The 22233-nt window shown below is 45.0% G+C and overlaps 1 protein-coding gene across 1 annotated transcript in view; it reads left to right on the forward strand.

Moving 5' to 3' along the window:
* Nucleotides 1-21521, forward strand: part of VBP1 (VHL binding protein 1) — a 28167-nt gene extending 6646 nt beyond the window's left edge. Inside the window, exons 3-6 of the mRNA XM_064371559.1 lie at nt 5458-5524; nt 6524-6622; nt 14822-14960; nt 20458-21521. Of these exons, the coding sequence (XP_064227629.1) occupies nt 5458-5524; nt 6524-6622; nt 14822-14960; nt 20458-20528 (376 nt within the window). The 3' untranslated portion in view covers nt 20529-21521. The remainder of the gene's footprint in view (nt 1-5457; nt 5525-6523; nt 6623-14821; nt 14961-20457) is intronic.
* The last annotated feature ends 712 nt before the right edge of the window (nt 21522-22233 follow it).

Below are 22233 nucleotides of genomic sequence, written 5' to 3' on the forward strand. Positions count from 1 at the left end.
GCATTCTTCTGTCAGATAAATATTTATGGAATGCTAGCTAGATACCATGTACTGTTTTGGGTGAAATAATGTCCAGTATCTGGTTTCAACAGGGACATAGGACTGGGCGTGCTGGTGCAAACCTGTAATTCCAGCGCTTTCGGAGGCCAAGGTGGGAGGATCACTTGAGTCCAGGAGTTCGGGACTAGCCTGGGCAACATAGGAAGAACCCGTCTCTACAAATAATTAAAAAATAATTAGGCCAGGCGCAGTGGCTCACACCCGTAATCCCAGGACTTTGAGAAGCTGAGGTGGGTGGATTGCCTGAGCTCAGGAGTTTGAATCCAACCTGGGCAATGTGGTGAAACCCTGTCTCTACTAAAATACAAAAAAAACTAGCTGGGCTTGGTGGTGAGTGCTTGTACTGCCAGCTACTTGGGAGGCTGAGGCGGGAGAGTTGCTCGAGCTTCGGAGGCGGAGGTTGTAGTGAGACGAGATTACGCCACTGGACTCCAGCTTGGGTGACAGAGCGAGACTCCATCCAAAAAGAAAAAAAAAATCAGCTGGGTGTGGTGGCGTGCACCTGCGGAGGCTGAGGCGGGAGGATCGCTTGAGCTCAGGACGTTGAAGCTGCAGTGAGATGTGATCAGGCTACTGTCCTTAAGCCTGGGTAACAGTGTGAGACCCAGTCTCAAACTAACAAAATCACACAAAAAACCAAGTACACAGTTTGGGGGAAGTTATAGGTATATAAATAAAATTAGCTCACAAAGGAGAGCAGTAGAGGTGATTTGGTACAAAGTAACGAGTTACAGGGGAATGGTAACACGTTATTTTATACCAAAGCACCTCATTAATCTGGAGGGGCCAAGGAGGTTCACAGGAAGTTTCTAAGAGGAACAAATGGCCGTTAGAATTTTATCTTTCTTTAATTGGAAGTTTTGTGATTGTCACTTTTTCTTTTTTTATCGTCTGTTAGTTTTTTCCTCTTTCTTTCTGAGATTCCTGTTTACAGATGTTGTCACTTCTAATTCTGTCTTACATTTCTTTGTATTATTTCCTCTTTTCTGTGTTTGTCATTTATCTTTTGGCAATTAGATGGATATCCATGAGTTCTTTATTTCAGCCATTGCGTTGTTTATACCCAGTAGTTTTGATTGGTTTTTCTTTTTTCTTTTTTTTTTTTTTTTTTGAGACGGAGTTTCGCTCTTGTTACCCAGGATGGAGTGAGGCACGATCTCGGCTCACCACAGCCTCCGCCTCCTGGGTTCAGGCAATTCTCCTGCCTCAGCCTCCTGAGTAGCTGTGATTACAGGCACGCGCCACCGTGCCCAGCTAATTTTTTTTTTTTGTATTTTTAGTAGAGATGGGGTTTCACCATGTCGACCAGGATGGTCTCGATCTCTTGACCTCGTGATCCACCCGCCTCGGCCTCCCAAAGTGCTGGGATGACAGGCGTGAGCCACTGTGCCCGGCCGGTTTTTCTTTATATTACCGATATCTTTTCTTTGTGGTATCTTTAAGTATTTAATGTATAATTTTATCTTTTGGTGTTTGTTAATTTTGCTTCATATGATAGAGGTTGTTGAATTTGTTTATCATAATGATCACATTATAATTTCTTTTCCCTGTCAGCTTAATTTCCCTCAGGGATATCAGCTACTTTGGCCAGTAATGTGTGTGGAGGTGGGGGTACTTAAAGTCATTTCTAGTGGGCAGGGGTGGGAGGAATGCTGCTAGTATCCCAGTCTAAGGACATAGCCATCAGACAACCAGGTAATGCCTCCTCTGGGGGATTCTTTCAATTTCTGCTGTCTTCATTTATCACCTCAGGAGGGAAAGGGAGTGGGGAGAGGTGGGCTGCTGGGGACTAATACTTGTAATTGTCAGCTTCCTAGTTTGGCCCTCCCTCTGCCGCTGGCCAGTTTCGCCATTTTTCTTCCCTGTAGCAGTGATAAGGTAGGTAACGTGACTCCCTGCGGCAGTTCAGAGGGAGAAAAGGAGCACAGCTAGAATGTTTTCTTTCAGCTTTATTCCTCTTTTGAAGACTTGATTCACTTTCCTTCTAAGCTGCTGTCTCCCCTCTCACAGCCCTAGCGCCTCCTAGGACCTGGAGATTTCCGCTGCTGTTGCAATAACAATGACCTGGAGCTGACAGAAGTGCCCTTTGACAGAAGAGTAGATAAAAAAGTTGTGTTTGTTATATTTGTCATGGAATATTACACAGCAGTGAAAATGAATGAACTAATCTTAGGATCTTGATTGAGTTTAAAAAGCAAAACCCAGAAAAATGCATACAGCATGAGACCATTTGAATTAAGCTCAGAAATCACCAATGCTAAAGAATATTTTGTTTAGGGATACACACAAATACAGTGAAACTAATTGAAAAAGAAAAAACAGGGCTGTAAACACACAGTTTAGGCAAGCTACCTTCTCTTTTGTTTTTACTTATTTTTCGAGACGCTGTCTCGCTCTGACGCCCGAGCTGGAGTGCAGTGCCACTGCCTTGGCTCACTGCAACCTCCACCTCCTGGGTTCAAGGGATCCTCCTTCCTCAGATTCCCAAGTAGCTGGGATTGCAAGCACATGCCACCACACCCAGCTAATTTCTTTTGTATTTTTTTTACTATAGACTGGGTTGAGACGGAGTTTCGCTCTTGTTACCCAGACTGGAGTGAGGCACGATCTCGGCTCACCACAGCCTCCGCCTCCTGGGTTCAGGCAATTCTCCTGCCTCAGCCTCCTGAGTAGCTGGGATTACAGGCACGTGCCACCGTGCGCAGCTTATTTTTTGTATTTTTAGTAGAGACGGGGTTTCACCGTGTCGACCGGGATGGTCTCGATCTCTTGACCTCGTGATCCACCCGCCTCGGCCTCCCAAAGTGCTGTGATGACAGGCGTGAGGCACGTTGGCCAGGCTGGTTTTGAACTCCTGGCCTCAGGTGATCTGCCCACCTTGACCTCTCAAAGTGCTGGGATTACAGGTGTGAGCCATCGTGCCCAGCCATGCGACTTTCTCTTGAGGTGGAGCAGGGTGGGCAGGGACAATGTCATTGGTGTTCGGGTTCCTAAGTTGGCTGAGGTGAAGCCGGGTGGGGATGAGTGTATTCCTTGGACAGGTACAATGTCATTGGTGGTCGGGTTCCTAAGTTGGCTGATTGAGTCATTTATATGCTTTATAACATATTACATATAGTATTTATATATACAAAATGCATCTTAAAAGTCATCTACATGGCCAAAAAATCTTGATCTGAACATGCTTGTTAAGTTGTATGTGTATCACATATCTTATAAATGTATAACATCTTTGTGGTGTTTACCTATGTGAGCATATCATACAAAAGTAAGGAAATTTGAGCAATCTGTAGCATTCAGATTGAATTTTAGTGAAAAAATGAATGCCAGGTGTTTCTAGATTATTCACTGGACTGTATTACCAAATGATGACACTATTTTTTTTCTTTGAAGCAGCAGGCTCATCTAACACATTTCTTGCCAGGTCAGTCGCTCAGGGTGTAGTAAATTTGCCCTGCTAACCTGCACACATGGAGTGACTTCTTTATGTGAAGCAGTGAGTTCATTTTCAATGTTGTATTTAAATTTTGTTGACATTCTGGTCTCTGATAATTTTTAGTTAAATGGACCCTGAAAGAACCAGAGCTTTTGTTTTTATATCCTTAGTCTGTTTTTCTCTTATGCTCTTGTCAGTGAGGTTGATTGCGTTCGGGAGTCACTTATACTAGCATTTTGCTAGTAGCTATATCATGGAACTTATCCCTTAAGTCTGATCAGTCGTGTCATGTCCATCATGGTTTTTTAAAATTTCTCTTGTTTAAATCAGTGGTCCATTTATAATTTTAAGAACGATTGTTACCTAATTTGAAAAGAAGAGCATTTATCAACATAAAAATTAGGGGAGGAGTACCCAAAGCTTTACAGAGTCACTAAATTATCCTGTATCATAATGTGCTATGTTTGGCATTCAGTTGATGCTGTACGGTTTTCACAGTGTGACTGTAAGGTATATTGCCGAGTTAAAATGAGGAAACTGAGGCCAGCGAGGAAAAATGAGAATCCGATTTATTCAGCTCCCGGGCGAGGTTCTGTGGTCCAGGAAGGGGCCAGAGAAGTCGCAATGGGCCTCTCAGGGCGTGGGGTTTTCTAAGAAGTGGAGGTAGTTGATTGGTCATTGGGAAGCAAAGAGCAGACAATTTCATTGGTAAGGAGATTTGATTGATTGTTAGGGAAACAAAGAGCAGACAGTTTCATTGGTAGGCTGACTGGCTGGGGAGGTTAATGTTAAACTGCCGTTGGACAAATCTTCCGCGGGCTTTTCAAATTTTGAAAGGGTTGAGTGAGGAATGCAGGAGTGGGCGTGTGGAGCCTGCATGGAGAAGCCAGATAGGAGCAGGTGTGGGGAGCCAGCACAGAGAGATAAGTGTGTCCATCTGGCTCTTCAGCGAGGCAGCCGGCCTTACAGTGAGAAGTACACACACTGAGAAGTTGTCATGGGGCTTTGCCTGGCATTTAGCTGACTGTGATGTATGTGTGTGGAGTGAATGCACACACCAGGAGCAGCTGTGTGCATCTCTGGATAGGGGATTGGTGGCTTCTGTTTTAGAATATAACTTTGGAATGCATGTTATTTTAAAAATTATTTTTAAAATTTATCTATTTAAAATGTCATTCTAATCAAATGCAGAACCTTTGAATCACCTCTGTGGAATACAGTCTGCTCTAGGAATGTTAAATAACATTGGGTGTTTGACATAATAGAACAGAGCTTTGTCTTTATGGAATAGGCATTCCATAAACATTCGCTAGGATATCTTAAATATTTTTATCAAGTATTTATACTTGAAATATTTTATGAATATTTTATTTTCTTTAGGTAAATATTTCATTAAATATTTTATTTTTATAAATACTGGCCGGGCACGGTGGCTCACGCCTGTCATCCCAGCACTTTGGGAGGCCGAGGCGGGTGGATCACGAGGTCAAGAGATCGAGACCATCCCGGTCAACATGGTGAAACCCGGTCTCTACTAAAAATACAAAAAATTAGCTGGCCATGGTGGTGCGTGCCTGTAATCCCAGGTACTGGTGAGGCTGAGGCAGGAGAATTGCCTGAACCCAGGAGGCGGAGGTTGCGGTGAGCCGAGATCGCGCCATTGCACTCCAGCCTGGGTAGCAAGAGCGAGACTCCGTCTCAAAAAAAAAATAAATAAATAAATAACTAAATAAATACTTACATCTTAAATATTTTATCTCACATCTAAAAATATCTTCAATGTTTTACTATTTCACTTTTTTATTTTTTCTCATGTGTGCTGTTGCTGAATATCTCAGATATTTTATATATGTAAATAGTCGTCAAGAACACATTAGCAGAAAATGCAAAGTCAGTAAGACCACGTCCTGTTGTTTATTTTTGCCCGCAAAATACTAAGTGAGTCGTCTTCTTGTTCGCAGGCTAAAAGGTCAGATTCCCGAAATTAAACAGACTTTGGAAATTCTAAAATATATGCAGAAGAAAAAAGTAAGTGTATTTTTGTTTGTAAATATGAGCGAACTAGGATATATCAGTAGAAGCTCAGCTTCTTTCACTCTTTGGTCACTGATATTTGATCTGTGCTGTGGAATCCAGTCTGCCTTCTTAAGTACACACACTAGTGTTATGATGTGCTTTGTGGTCTTTCCCCGAAAGTCATGTTTAATTCTAGGGCCCACACTTGGATTACTTTGCTTATCTTTAGTGCTTGTGAAACTTAAATGTAATTTGAAATTGTTTTAGGTGTACAAAGAAGATGTCTTACTCTGCGCTAGCAGCATTGAAGGGTTTTTTCTTTGTTGTTGTCATTCTCCCTGAGAATGAGGGGTTAGTTCAAGATTTATAGAGCTGGAAAGAATCTTAGAGATCATCTGTTTCAGGTACTCATTTCATAGTTGAGGAAGCAGTTTCAGAGAGATGATACTTGACCAATGTGTATGTAGTTAATTACTGTCAGAACTAAATGAGAGTCTTCTAAGTCTTAATCCAGTATTCATTAAATAAAAGCAGCTTGTAAATATTAAATCTCATAATCATACCGTATTTAAAAGATTGTGTGTGTGTACGTATGATTTTGCTTGACGGGTAGAATAACTATTTCTAGTACATTTTACTATGTGGTGAACTTTGTAAGGCATCAGCAACTGACTGACTGGGCATAAAGCACGAATGAAATAATAGCTAATTCTTATAATAACGCTTTGTCTGTATGTCAGGCACTGGGGTGTGTTTGTGTGTGTATGTGTGTACTCAGTGCTTACCACTGCCTTCAGAGGTGTAGGGACTCTCACGATCCTCATTTTACCGACGGAGAACCCGAGACACGGAAGTTCAGTGAGGCGCCAGATTTGTAAAGCTATTTTACGACTGCACTTAACCTGCATGATGGTCCTGTTTTAAATGTCCTAGGTTCAACTGTGCGATCTCTCCTTTATAACTTTGATATCAAACTGGTCTGTTTATGGCTCTGTCTTTTTTTTTCTGAAGGAATCCACCAACTCACTGGAGACCAGATTCTTACTGGCAGATAACCTGTATTGCAAAGCTTTGGTTCCTCCTACCGATAAAGTGTGTCTGTGGTTGGGGGTAAGTAAATGTTACAGCCACAACTGATATGTTTGTAAACCAGTGTGTTTTCTCCAGCACACAATGGTTTTGCTAGTATTTTACTAGTATTGCTTGGGATGCGTAAAGTGTTCATCTCCTTTTGATTGCAGAAGGGGCAAACGGCAGGGTTCAAGTGGTTCATATTAGAAACTCACTAAAATCAGGAGTGTGCTGAAGATCGCCACAAAAACATACTGAGGTCTCTCCCAGTCAACATAAAACTGATCAAACAAACCCTGCTTCTCTTCCAGTTAATGCTTTATCTCTCTTAAATATACTGCAGGAGGAGCAATAGAAGTAGAATAGAAGGTCCTGCTGAACTTTAGATAAATGCTTCTTCCCATAAGAGTTTAATAATTCTAGAAAGATCCCCCTAAATTTAAGGGGAAAAAGAGTATTGCAAAAAACTTTAGGTTAGAGTTTATTTATTTTTATTTTTTTAATATATTTTTTAAATTTAACAGTTTTTTTTTTTTAATTGCATTTTAGGTTTTGGGGTACATGTGAAAAACATGCAAGGTTGTTGCATAGGTGCATACGTGGCAGTGTGATTTGCTGCCTTCCTCCCCTTCACCCATATCTGGCATTTCTCCCCATGCTGTCTCTCCCCAACTCCCCACCCCCCGCTGTGCCCCCCACTCCCCCCCAACAGACCCCAGTGTATAGTGCTCCCCTCCCTGTGTCCATGTGTTCTCGTTGTTCAACACCCGCCTATGAGTGAGAACATGCGGTGTTTGATGTTGTGTTCTTGTGTCAGTTTGCTGAGAATGATGGTTTCCAGGTTCATTTTTAGAGTTTATTTTTTAAAACCATATATTTCAGTTTTAGATGATTTCATTGAGCTTGTCTGTGATTTACCTATCTTGCTCTTCTCAGTCCTCTATCTTGCTAGCTGTCCGTGAATACTGTTACCTCAGGCGAGTTCACGTACCAAGTAGCAAGCTGAGTGCACTTCTCCCAGCTGTCCTATTGGGAGGATTCCCCGTAGCTGCTGTCCTGTAGGGTCACTCCTGAGAGGCGCTCTACTGCCGTGAACCATGGGTCAATTAGCCTTCTCTGCCCGTTAGTTCATCCTCCTGATTTTTCTTACTTGTAATATTTTCAGAAGGTTTCAGCATCGCTAAGGCTTTTTAAAGAATAACTTTGAAGCATAGCAGCTATACCTGAGTGTCTAAGAGTGGAACGATTTTCTGTATTCAGTTTTTTTTTTTTTGTAGAGATTCCATGATCTTTTGATTCACAAATTCAAGTGTTACTTGATTTCAGGAAAGGTAATTTCTGTTGTGTACTTGAATGTGAGTTTTGCCCCCCCACTTCTTTTATTATCTTTTGGGAATAATAAATAGGCATATGTTGGATCTCCTTAGTCTATTTTCAGTACCTGTCACGTTCTCTGTTCTCAGTTATTTGATATGTTTCATTTTGCGTGATTTCCCCCGGGCACTTCCCCATGACTTCCTGTTCTCCCTTGTAGTTATTCTGTTTTCTTGGAGGCTTTTCCTCTGTCTTTCATAACTGTTCTTCTGTTTCTCTTTCTCTTCATTTTGTTTGCTGAGCTCTTCCAGCTCTTTTCATCTTTTCCTTCTTTTATTCCTCTTGAATGCTTCAATCCTAATTTCACCACTCATAGACTAGCACTTCCCACAATCTTCCCCATCTCAGTAAATGGTAGAATCTGTTGCCTGGTTGCTCAGAACAAAAGCCACCTTTGTCTCTTGCCAGCACTGTGAGAATAATGTCTGGCCGAGTTTTCTGGGGATACCCTAATAAAAGTACCACAAACTGGGTGGCTTTAACAGCTGAAATTGATTGTCTCACAGTTCTGGAGGCCAGAAGTCTGATCAGCTCCAGAATCAGGGTCAATTCCTTCTGAGGGCTGTGAGGGACAATCTGTTCCAGCCTCCTCTCTTAGCTTCTGATGTTGGCGGACAGTCTTTGGCATCTTGACGTGTAGAAGCATCACTGTGATCTCTGCCCTCCATCTTCACATGTATGCAGGCATGTGTCCAAATTTCTCCTTTTAAAAGACCCTATTTCCAAATAAGGTTACATTCTCAGCTACTAGGGGTTAGGAGTCTAACTTATTTTTTTGTTGGGGAGACAGAATTCAATCCATAATACCTTCCTTCCACATAAGGTCACATTCACTAGCATAAGGGGCCAAAACTTCAGCGTCTTTTTTTGCAGGACACTGTTTAACCCATAATAACATCCTAATTCACTTTCTTGCTTCTGCCCTTGCTGGAATTCCTAAAGCCTTTCCAGCACAGCGATCAGAGCAATCCTTTAAAATCTCAGTCAGGTCTTGCCATTATTCTGCCCAAAATCTTTGAGTCGTTTCTTACCACATCCTGAGGAAAAGTCCAAGTTCTTGAGTGGCTGACAAGTTCCTACACATCCTGGTACTCTTGGTACTTTTTTCTCTCTCTATTTTTTTTTTTTTTTTGAGACAGAGTCTCACTCTGTCGCCCAGGCTGGAGTGCAGTGGCGCAGTCCTGTCTCACTGCAACCTCTGTCTACTGCACTCAAGCAATTCCTGTGCCTCAGCTTCCTGAATAGCTGGGATTACAGGCACGTACCACCACGCCTGGCTAAACGTTTTGTGTTTTTTGGTAGAGACGGGGGTTTTGCCATGTTGGCCACGTTGGTCTCGAACTCCTGACCTCAGGTGATCTGCCCACCTTGGCCCCCCAAAGTGCTGGGATTACAGGTATGAGCCACCACACACCGGCCTCTCTGTTCTTCTCTTACTTCATGCCCTACTTCCTTGCTTGGCCACGGTTGGACTTCCTGCCGGAGTCAGAGCATGCTGGGAATGGCCCTGCCTCAGAACCTTTATTCTAGCTCTTTCCTCTGTTTCAGCTGCCAGAATAATGCTTTTAAAACATGTCAGATCATTCCACTTCCTGATCGAGACTCCAGTGGTTCTCGTCACCACGGGTGGAATACAGAGGTGTCCTTTCCACAAGACAGCCCTCATTTCTGCTCATTTCTTCTGCTCAACCCTGACTGTTCCTGGAACCTGCCAGCGTGGCCCCACGTTTCTACTTGTGTGCTCTTCACACTCAGTCCTTTGAGTTCTCTGTTTCAATTGTTAGCTCCCCCAGGGACCTGCTATGACTTGTCTGTCAGCATTCCTTGGTGTCACCCTGTTTATCCTGTACTGTTTTCCTTCAAAGCACTTAGCACTCCCTGATATGTTATTGATTGATGTAGTTACCAGTTGCCTGACACATAGTAAGTGCTCAGTAAACATTTTTTTTGAGTGAATGACATTTTTGTTATTTTGTCAGTTCATACATGCCCATGTTTAACGGAGCAGATAAGACAGAAAGTTTTACAACAGAAAGCTGCATGCTACTGCTTCATCCCCAGACTTTTAATCACGTCTGTACCTCCATATGTACGTAAATATTGGGGATTTTGTTAACTGTTTTTACAAAAATGGGACATATAGTGTTCATTACCTGACTGTTCGCTTAACAGCACACATGTCTTTACTTGTGAGTAGACACAGAGTTTGCCTCCTTGATATTACTGGCTTACTGTTTTGTGGCAGGGCTATGTGATCATATTCCCACGTCAGGGGGTGTTTAGATTGTTTTCAGGTTTCTCGTAGAGTGGGCGGGCGGTGCTGTGGTAAATATTTTTGCACGTATAGACTTGCACACAAAGGCATATTTTTCTATGCTGCTTTGAAATGGAATTGTTACGTCTAAGATTATGCAGATTTAGCATGTTGATGGATACTGTCAAATTGCTCTCCAGAAAAGACTACCAGTTTTCATTTTCTCCGGCAATACACGGAAATACCCTTTTATTCACAGTCTCACCCACATTTTTAGGTGTTTGCTAGTTTTGTAGGTGAAAATGGTATTATAGGTTCTTGTTTGACAAAATGCTCATTTGTATTTCCTCTTCTGTTTGCGTTCCTAATTACGTCGTTGCTCCGTTTTTCTGTTGAATTCTTTGTTTTTTTTGATAGACATTTAGGTCTTCTCTATATATTATATATTTGGGATGCGGAGTCTTGTCTTCATGTTGCAGATACTTTTTCTCATCTGTCGCTTGTCTTCTGGGGTACCTCTTAGAAGTTTGAAATTTTAATGTGATCAACTGTATCAGATGTAGGTGATTTCATTTGCCTTAACAACGTCCCCCTTTCGCCAAATTTGCAAACATTTTCTTTTTCCTAATATTTATATACTTAAATTTTTTTAGAAACCTTTTTTGTTAAGGATAAAATGGAAACATAAGCACCTCAGCAGGATAATTCGTGAGTCACTTCCAAAAGGCCTCCCGATGGCCAGAAAACATATGAAAAGTTGTCCCACTTCATCAGTAAACAGGGAAATGCAAATTAAAAGCACAACGTGATCTCACTGTGCACCCACCAGAACGCTAGGGCGATACTGAGTGATGGCAGGATATGGAACAGCGAGAACCCTGATTTACCCTGTTGGTGCAGATGTAAAGGGACCCAGCTACACACTGGCACCGCAAGGCTGATTTTCACAAACGAGGTTCCCTGAAAGAAATGCATAGCAAATCACCGCACATGTAGAGGCTTAAAACGATATCCATTATCTCCTAGCTGTATAGGTCAGAAATCCACATGAGCTTGGCTAGGTCCTCTGTCCAGGGTCCCATAAAGCAAGAATTAAATTGTCAACAGGGCTGTACTCCTTACAAGCAGCTCTGAGGTGGAGGGGGCAATTAGATTTCAGCCCATTCATGTTGTTCTGTGTGGTTGAGGTCCCTATTTCCTTGCTGCCTACTGTCCAGGAGTCAGTCTCAGCTTCTAGAGCCCACCTGGAAGCCTTGGCTTGTGGTCCTTTATATTTTCAAAGCGGTGATATGACCAATCTTTCTTAGGTTGCAGATCTTTCAAACTTCTCATTCTGCTGCGAGCCAGAAAAAGATCTCTGCTCTTAAGTGCTCATGTAATTAGATTAGGTTTACCCAGGCAGTCTGTATATTAAGGTCAACTCTGACAAATGACGTAAATATCTCATCAAAGTCACAGATTCCAGAGATTCGAATAGACAGCTGTGATGGGAGCCATAATTCTTGCCTACTGTAGAGGTCAGTCACAAAAGAGCACATGTACTGTGTCACTCTGTTTATGTAAAGTTGTAATACAGGCAGAACTATGCTCCTAGTCAGGACGACGGTTACCTTTGGGGTCAGGGTGCTGGTGGTAACTGGAAGGGTTCACAAGGAAACTTTGGGGTGTCGGTGATAACCTGTCCTCGGTCTGGATGCTGGTTCCACAGGTATGCTACGTTTGTGAAGATACATTAAGCTATATATGACGTTAATACTTTTTGTATATAAACAAAAAACCAGAAAACTGCCGAAAGCAAAGCGTAAGGGAACGAATCTGTTATTAGTCAGGGTTCAAGCAGAGAAATAGAACTGGTAAGATATAGCCAGCCTGCATAAACTTGTGTACAAAGGTGCAAGTTGGTATGTGTGTACCTCATCATTTCATACTGTTACTTCCCATTCAAATTCAGGACGACAGAGTTTTCACTTTAGTTCTTCCTCTGTTCTTTTTTTTTTTGAGATGGAGTCTTGCTGTGTTGCCCAGGCTGGACTGCAGTGGTGCAATCTCGGGTCACTGCAACTTCTGCCTCTTGGGTTCAAGCGATTCTCCTCCCTCAGTCTCCTGAGTAGCTGGGATGACAGGCACGTGACACCACACCTGGCTCATTTTTGTATTTTTGGCAGAGATGGGGTTTCACTATGTTGGTCAGGCTGGCCTTGAACTCCTGACCTCAAGTGGTCCACCCATCTTGGCCTCTCAAAGTGCTGGGATTACCGGCGTGAGCCACTGTGCGCCTGCCCCCTCTGTTTCTTCTATATCAAGAATCCTGGTTTTCAGAAATACCAAGGGTGTTAGAATTGAACTAGACAACATTACTATCCACAAACAAAACTTTCTTAGAGTAACCCCACCCAACACTGTTACCACTGACATTTTTTGCACGTGTTCTTCCTGTCCGTAACCATTCTTTATAAGGTTCTCATACTGCTGGAGCGCAGAGCCATTATATACTGTTTGCTTGCTCTCTCTCTTCTGTCTTTCATTTGTCCTTGTTCTTCGTGTAAATATTGAATGCACATCGTTGTCTTTCTGTTGATGTCCTCCAGTCGTTTTGATCGTCTGTGACTCATTCGTCTGATACTCTAGTAGATTGCGTTAAGATTTATGGGAATGGGGGCCGGGTGCGGTGGCTCACGCCTGTAATCCCAGCACTTTGGGAGGCCGAGGCGGGTGGATCACGAGGTCAAGAGATCGAGACCATCCTGGTCAACATGGTGAAACCCCGTCTCTACTAAAAATACAAAAAATTAGCTGGGCATGGTGGCACGTGCCTGTAATCCCAGCTACTCGGGAGGCTGAGGCAGGAGAATTGACTGAACCCAGGAGGCGGAGGTTGCGGTGAGCCGAGATCACGCCATTGCACTCCAGCCTGGGTAACAAGAGCGAAACTCTGTCTCAAAAAAAAAAAAAAAGATTTATGGGAGTGACGGTCCCTTAGTTGTCTCCTTTGCTGACAACTTGTCTGTGGCCTTTGTACTTGAAATTCAGTTTTGCTGGATATAGTATCATAAGCTCACATTTTATTTCCCTGAGCGTTTTATACATTGCTCCATTTTCTTTTGTGGTAAAGCATCACTGTCAAAAAGCTTGATGGCAAACTGATTTTATTCCTTTATGAGTAACGTGTTCTTTTTGCCTGGATGCTCAAAGGACTTTTGGGTCAGTTTCTCCCAGGTGTGCAGTGTACCCTTTCATTTCATTTTGTGTGTCATTTCACTTACCACCTGTGTGTGCATGTGTGTCTATGTATGTATGTACATGGGTGTGTGGCATTTCAGGAACGTTTTGTTGAAATGAAGGATTTACAGTTTTTTGTGGTCCCCTGCTTTGATTTTTTTTCTTTGTGGATTCTTGTTATATTTTTTATGTTCAGTCTTTGCTTATGTTGAATATTTTTGTCCTATCTGAATTTTAATAGAATTTTCTAATTATAGATTGGATTATTCAGTCAATAAGTATTTATTTCATGTTGTCTTGTTCAATCCTTAAAAGAATACTTTGAGTAATTTTAAAATTCCATTTGTGGCCGGGCGCGGTGGCTCACGCCTGTAATCCCAGCACTTTGGGAGGCCGAGGCGGGTGGATCACGAGGTCGAGAGATCGAGACCATCCTGGTCAACATGGTGAAACCCCGTCTCTACTAAAAATACAAAAAATTAGCTGGGCACGGTGGCGCGTGCCTGTAATCCCAGCTACTCGGGAGGCTGAGGCAGGAGAATTGCCTGAACCCGGGAGGCGGAGGTTGCGGTGAGCCGAGATCGCGCCATTGCACTCCAGCCTGGGTAACAAGAGCGAAACTCTGTCTCAAAAAAAAAAAAAAATTCCATTTGCAAGATGTGGAAAGTGGTTTAGGAAATGCTCAGTGGTAAGTCAGGTGATGGGGTCAGTTCAGAACTGTAAAAGGTATGGTTCCCCCCTTCCAAGGTATATGCATCCGTGAATATTGGCAGTTACACTGTATCTTCAGGATGACAGACACATCACCTTGCCTTAATCCCTAACATCTGTCAGAAGTAGTAGGAACGGACAAGTAAAATCTAGCTGTCTTTCTTACCTGATACATTTTAAATTAATATATCTCAAACTCAGAATTTACTTAAATTGATGCAAACTTAACACTATTTAGTTTCACGAGGGAGGTAGTAGAAAGATGGGCTTTTGTATCTAAACATACCGGTTTCTCTTGTTTACTCACTACTCTGCCAGCCGATGCAATTCCGCCTTCATCTCTGTAATGTAAAGAAGATAACTTTGGCCTCACCACGGTTGAGAGTTAAATGATACAACGTATGTAAATATATTCTTTAACCAAGGGGTCAGCAAACTTTCTGTAAGAGGTCAAATAGTAAATATTTTTGGTTTTGAAGATCACACGGTCTCTGTCTCAACTACTCAGTTCTGCCACTGTGGTATGAAAGCCTGAGTGGAGAATACCTGGGCTCCAGTGAAAGTTAACACAGAAGGAAGCAGGCTGGGTTTGGCCTGAGGGCTGCAGTTTGCCCACCCTTACTGTACCCTGTAGAGCACTGTGTAAATATTGATTCATTGTCCTGACTTTCTCTCTTCAGGCTAACGTAATGCTTGAATATGATATTGATGAAGCCCAGGCATTGTTGGAGAAGAATTTATCGACTGCCACAAAGAATCTGGATTCCCTTGAGGAAGACCTGGACTTTCTTCGAGATCAATTTACTACCACAGAAGTCAGTATCCTTTCTTAAAAAGCAAGGGAAAAAAGGTGAAAGATTTTTTAAAGAAACATTCTTTCATGGCGGGAGGGAAAGCATTAGGAAAATAGCTAATGCATGCTGGGCTTAATACCTAGCCGGTGGGTTGACAGGTGCAGCAAAGCACCACAGCACATGTTTACCTGTGTAACACACCTGCACATCCTGCACGTGTACCCTAGAACTGAAAAAAAAATCAGAATGCGGAAAAACCCCACCTTCTTTCTCACATTACTTTAGTGGGAAGAATTTTCTTGTTACGCTAATATAAGGTTGTACATTTTATGAGATAATAAATAACATATTTGGAACTAATAGTTAAGTTAGTTTATAAATAGATGAGTGACTTTGAAATGTGATATGGAAACAGGTGAATAATTATTTTTCTTGCAGATTATTTTCCAAAGACAACTTTATAGTTGGTTAAATAGTTTAATTTCACAAGCGTTTGTTAAGGGTCTCCTGTGTTCCTGCACATGTGCTGAGCCACATGGGGCATGAAAATCAGTTTTACAAAAGAGTCGCGCTGCCTTTCTGTGTTAGAACTCTGCGTGTAAAACAGCTAAATGACAATTCATAGCAAAGTAGAAGTTAAGTTCACGTACGCCACATCAAGGCAATTTGGGAAAGATGGATGTAAGCTGGAGTTCAAAGAAGGCTTTGTTGAGAAGATGAAAGTTAGGCTGGTTTTGTAAAGGCAGTGTAGGAATGAGATCAGCAGGGAGGAGGTGGGAGAGGGATATTCTGCTCATGGGGGAAGGCAAACTCTTTGCCTTTCTTCTCTAGTCTGTCTTTTCCTCCTGCTTTCTGTCTCACAGTCACCCAAGACAAAAACACGGGAGTCACCTTTCACACTCCTCTCTTCCTCACAAGCAGTAGTAAATCCATCACCAGATTCACATCAAATTTCCCTCATATAAATCTCCCTGCCCATGGCTGTTCTTGTTCTGGGCCTCCAAAACCTGCCCTCAGTAGCTTTTCAGGTTCTTCTCATTCCATCTGTCCTTCCCACTGTCTCCAGTATGAATTTACTAGGTAACTCAGCTGATGTTTATTCCTCTGGTTACACTATTTAAGTGGTTCCTTGTTACTTACAAGACACACATATAGGCCCTCTAGTGAAGTACCCCCAGCCAGTCTCACCTCGTGCCACTGACCTCCTTGCATTTCCCCAGTGCGTTCCAGGTTCCAGACAACCCCAATTAGTTGTTGTACACACTCCCCAAATGTGCCACACCCTTTGCATCTCTACGCTGTGTTCCTCCTAACTGGAATGACTTTCCCAGATTTACAAGAGGTGCTGTTTAGTTTTCCCTTGCCAAACCGTGAGCTCTTCAAATGTAGGAGCTGCACTTTCTCTTCTTTGCCAGTGTGTAGCGTGTGGCAGGTGTTTCTGGTCGGCTAAGGGGAGGCAGGCCTGTTGGGGCCTAGTGCAGGGATGGTCATCTGGCCAGTAGTGTGGAGACTTCATTCAGCTGTCAGATGACGACGACCTAGGAGGGGTGGTGCTTGTGGAAAGTCAGAGATATTAAATGTGAGAGAAAAAACAGGATTCAATGCTTAGACAGGTACAGGAGCCCAAAGACAGGAAGTCCTTCACGATGAGTCTTACAAGCTTAGTTAAATGCCATTTGTTACTACTGGTATTACAAAAGGCAGGAAGGCATGCAGACGTGAGGGAGCTAGGGTGGACAGTCTCTGTCACAGCGACTACGCTACTGGAGTCTAAGCTCCACGAGGGAGCTAGGGTGGACGGTCTCTGTCACAGCGACTAGGCTACTGGAGTCTAAGCTCCACGAGGGAGCTAGGGTGGACGGTCTCTGTCACAGCGACTAGGCTACTGGAGTCTAAGCTCCACGAGGGAGCTAGGGTGGACGGTCTCTGTCACAGCGACTACGCTGCTGGAGTCTGAGCTCCACGAGGGAGCTAGGGTGGACGGTCTCTGTCACAGCGACTACGCTGCTGGAGTCTAAGCTCCACGAGGGAGCTAGGGTGGACGGTCTCTGTCACAGCGACTACGCTACTGGAGTCTGAGCTCCACGAGGGAGCTAGGGTGGACGGTCTCTGTCACAGCGACTACGCTACTGGAGTCTGAGCTCCACGAGGGAGCTAGGGTGGACGGTCTCTGTCACAGTGACTAGGCTACTGGAGTCTAAGCTCCACGAGGGAGCTAGGGTGGACGGTCTCTGTCACAGCGACTACGCTGCTGGAGTCTAAGCTCCATGAGGGAGCTAGGGTGGACGGTCTCTGTCACAGTGACTACGCTACTGGAGTCTAAGCTCCACGAGGGAGCTAGGGTGCACGGTCTCTGTCACAGCGACTACGCTACTGGAGTCTGAGCTCCACGAGGGAGCTAGGGTGGACGGTCTCTGTCACAGTGACTAGGCTACTGGAGTCTAAGCTCCACGAGGGAGCTAGGGTGGACGGTCTCTGTCACAGCGACTACGCTGCTGGAGTCTAAGCTCCATGAGGGAGCTAGGGTGGACGGTCTCTGTCACAGTGACTACGCTACTGGAGTCTAAGCTCCACGAGGGAGCTAGGGTGGACGGTCTCTGTCACAGCGACTACGCTGCTGGAGTCTAAGCTCCATGAGGGAGCTAGGGTGGACGGTCTCTGTCACAGTGACTACGCTACTGGAGTCTAAGCTCCACGAGGGAGCTAGGGTGGACAGTCTCTGTCACAGCGACTACGCTACTGGAGTCTAAGCTCCACGAGGGAGCTAGGGTGGACGGTCTCTGTCACAGCGACTACGCTGCTGGAGTCTAAGCTCCATGAGGGAGCTAGGGTGGACGGTCTCTGTCACAGTGACTACGCTACTGGAGTCTAAGCTCCACGAGGGAGCTAGGGTGGACAGTCTCTGTCACAGCGACTACGCTGCTGGAGTCTAAGCTCCACGAGGGAGCTAGGGTGGACGGTCTCTGTCACAGCGACTACGCTACTGGAGTCTAAGCTCCACGAGGGAGCTAGGGTGGACGGTCTCTGTCACAGTGACTACGCTACTGGAGTCTAAGCTCCACGAGGGAGCTAGGGTGGACGGTCTCTGTCACAGCGACTACGCTACTGGAGTCTAAGCTCCACGAGGGAGGTAGGGTGGACGGTCTCTGTCACAGCGACTACGCTGCTGGAGTCTAAGCTCCACGAGGGAGCTAGGGTGGACGGTCTCTGTCACAGTGACTACGCTACTGGAGTCTAAGCTCCACGAGGGAGCTAGGGTGGACGGTCTCTGTCACAGCGACTACGCTACTGGAGTCTAAGCTCCACGAGGGAGCTAGGGTGGACGGTCTCTGTCACAGCGACTACGCTGCTGGAGTCTAAGCTCCACGAGGGAGCTAGGGTGGACGGTCTCTGTCACAGCGACTACGCTGCTGGAGTCTAAGCTCCACGAGGGAGCTAGGGTGGACGGTCTCTGTCACAGCGACTACGCTACTGGAGTCTAAGCTCCACGAGGGAGCTAGGGTGGACGGTCTCTGTCACAGCGACTAGGCTACTGGAGTCTGAGCTCCACGAGGGAGCTAGGGTGGACGGTCTCTGTCACAGCGACTAGGGTACTGGAATCTAAGCTCCACGAGGGAGCTAGGGTGGACGGTCTCTGTCACAGCGACTACGCTACTGGAGTCTGAGCTCCACGAGGGAGCTAGGGTGGACGGTCTCTGTCACAGCGACTACGCTACTGGAGTCTAAGCTCCACGAGGGAGCTAGGGTGGACGGTCTCTGTCACAGCGACTACGCTACTGGAGTCTAAGCTCCACGAGGGAGCTAGGGTGGACGGTCTCTGTCACAGCGACTACGCTACTGGAGTCTAAGCTCCACGAGGGAGCTAGGGTGGACGGTCTCTGTCACAGTGACTACGCTGCTGGAGTCTAAGCTCCACGAGGGAGCTAGGGTGGACGGTCTCTGTCACAGCGACTACGCTGCTGGAGTCTAAGCTCCACGAGGGAGCTAGGGTGGACGGTCTCTGTCACAGCGACTACGCTACTGGAGTCTGAGCTCCACGAGGGAGCTAGGGTGGACGGTCTCTGTCACAGCGACTACGCTACTGGAGTCTAAGCTCCACGAGGGAGCTAGGGTGGACGGTCTCTGTCACAGCGACTACGCTACTGGAGTCTAAGCTCCACGAGGGAGCTAGGGTGGACGGTCTCTGTCACAGCGACTACGCTGCTGGAGTCTAAGCTCCACGAGGGAGCTAGGGTGGACGGTCTCTGTCACAGCGACTACGCTACTGGAGTCTAAGCTCCACGAGGGAGCTAGGGTGGACGGTCTCTGTCACAGCGACTACGCTGCTGGAGTCTAAGCTCCACGAGGGAGCTAGGGTGGACGGTCTCTGTCACAGCGACTACGCTGCTGGAGTCTAAGCTCCATGAGGGAGCTAGGGTGGACGGTCTCTGTCACAGCGACTAGGCTACTGGAGTCTAAGCTCCACGAGGGAGCTAGGGTGGACGGTCTCTGTCACAGCGACTACGCTACTGGAGTCTAAGCTCCACGAGGGAGCTAGGGTGGACGGTCTCTGTCACAGCGACTACGCTGCTGGAGTCTAAGCTCCACGAGGGAGCTAGGGTGGACGGTCTCTGTCACAGCGACTACGCTGCTGGAGTCTAAGCTCCACGAGGGAGCTAGGGTGGACGGTCTCTGTCACAGCGACTACGCTACTGGAGTCTAAGCTCCACGAGGGAGCTAGGGTGGACGGTCTCTGTCACAGCGACTAGGCTACTGGAGTCTAAGCTCCACGAGGGAGCTAGGGTGGACGGTCTCTGTCACAGTGACTACGCTGCTGGAGTCTAAGCTCCACGAGGGAGCTAGGGTGGACGGTCTCTGTCACAGCAACTACGCTACTGGAGTCTGAGCTCCATGACGGAGCTAGGGTGGACGGTCTCTGTCACAGCGACTACGCTACTGGAGTCTAAGCTCCACGAGGGAGCTAGGGTGGACGGTCTCTGTCACAGCAACTACGCTACTGGAGTCTAAGCTCCACGAGGGAAAGGACTTTGCCTGTCTCGCTCAGAGCTTTATATAGTGCCTCGTCAGAAATACAGTAGATGCTTAATAAACTTGTTAAGCCAAAGGGAGGGTAAGAGATACAGAATTATTGATAATCGTACCAATACGAATATTACATGGCAGGACGTGAGTTGGGTGATCTTTGAAATTTCTTGGATGAGGGACTGTCTTTAAAACTATTGACAGTGTCTAGTGCATATTTATTAAATATATCATACTTGACTAGTTGACAGTTGACTAATACCATAGCAAATAATTGGCTAACAGTTGATTTGAGTCCTCAGTTTTGATAGAGTTTAACTCCTGTGTTTTCCCAGCAGTTGACATTATAGCAGGATGTCTTACAATACTGTTTGTTACCCAGCATTTGTGTGTGTGTGATGTACGTGCCTTCGGTTCGTGGTGTCCGTAGAGTGAATACCTAGTCATTGCACGCATCGTCTTTAGAATTCCATTTGCGTTTTCTTTGACAATTCTTGCAGATATGGCCAGGGTTTACAACTGGGATGTAAAGAGAAGAAACAAGGATGATTCTGCCAAGAACAAAGCGTAATACTGGCAATTAAAAATGTGGTTTAGTTTTCCACACATACTATCTTAAATACCCCTTTATCCTTCCAGGTTGACAGAACTTTGAATGTTTTAACAGCAAGAATTTTAAGATAAGATAAACACCATTTTATTTATTTATAAAAACAAAATCAGTTTCAAATATTTTTGACATTGTGCTTTTATTTTCACGTTTCTCAGCAAAGCTAATGCTATTTTAATCATTATTTTTGTCTGTCATAAGAAAACTCTTAGCTGAAATGGCCGAAAACTGTGAGACATGCGGTGGAAGCTGAGTGCCAGACACTAGGACGGTTTCCTTTCTCCCTTTCTTATTGGCCGACGTTACTCTCTCTTGACGTGGTTAAACCATTTTACAAGTAGGGAAGACAAACAGTTTGAACATTTGTAGACTTGTTTTTATATGGTATATATAGGACTTAGTGATCCTGTGTTGCTATTGTTTTCTGTAAATGGGGTTTCGTGACTTACCGCTTAATGAATAACTATCTACTATGATACATTGGACATTTCAGGAAATGCTAATTTGCCTTGCTACACAGTAAGAGGGCTATTAAGACAACATTTTTTTTTTTTAACCTCAGATAAGCGCATAGTGTCTCTGCAGTGCCAACATAAGGGAGATCTTGGCCAGTGGGAAGTAAAGTGACTCACTCAAAACTCTTGGCTAAGGGGATTCTGTAGTTCTTAGCGGTTCTCCAAAGCATCTTGAACAGGAGTATTAAGATACATTTAAATCTGCAATGGCTAAAAAGAGTCGTGAGCTTTTTTACTCTTGATAAAACCTTATAGGAATAGTTAAAAAAAAAAAAATCCCTGTTGAAAGCTACTAGTCCATTGGCCAGTGCTGGGTGGTACAGATTCTTAGGAAAACATAGATGTATTAGTTCATCTCCATGTAGCAAAATGTACACTCACACAGTGTTTTGTACTTGTATTTCGTGGTATTAAAACCAATGATGCTAAAACTGTGGCAGACCACTTTTTTCATGTTACTCTTTCGTCTTAATGTGTTCGGGCTGTTTTAACAGAATACCGCAGACTGGGGGGCTTATAAGCAGCAGAAATTCTCTCTCCCGGTCTGAAGGCTGGGAAGTCCAAGATCAACGTGCTGGCTGATTTGGTGTCTGGTAAAGGCTCTGTCCTGGTTCATAAATGGCACCTTTTCACTATGCCCTCACATGGCAGAAGGCGCAGGGAGCTTCCTTGCGCCTGTTTAATACGGCACTAATCTCATCATAAGGGCTGCGCCCTATGCCCTCACGTGGCAGAAGGGGCAGGGAGCTTCCTTGCGCCTGTTTAATACGGCACTAATCTCATCATAAGGGCTGTGCCCTATGCCCTCACGTGGCAGAAGGGGCTGGGAGCTTCCTTGCACGTCTTTAATACGGCACTAATCTCATCATAAGGGCTGTGCCCTATGCCTTCACGTGGCAGAAGGGGCTGGGAGCTTCCTTGCACGTCTTTAATACGGCACTAATCTCATCATAAGGGCTGTGCCGTATGCCCTCACATGGCAGAAGGGGCAGGGAGCTTCCTTGCGCCTGTTTAATACGGCACTAATCTCATCATAAGGGCTGTGCCCTATGCCCTCACATGGCAGAAGGGGCTGGGAGCTTCCTTGCGCGTCTTTAATAGAGCACTAATCTCATCATAAGGGCTGTGCCGTATGCCCTCACATGGCAGAA

The sequence above is a fragment of the Aotus nancymaae genome, unplaced genomic scaffold (assembly GCF_030222135.1).
Source record: "Aotus nancymaae isolate 86718 unplaced genomic scaffold, 86718_ANA_hifiasm-v0.15.2.pri h1tg000138l, whole genome shotgun sequence".
NCBI classification, from domain to species: Eukaryota; Metazoa; Chordata; class Mammalia; order Primates; family Aotidae; genus Aotus; species Aotus nancymaae.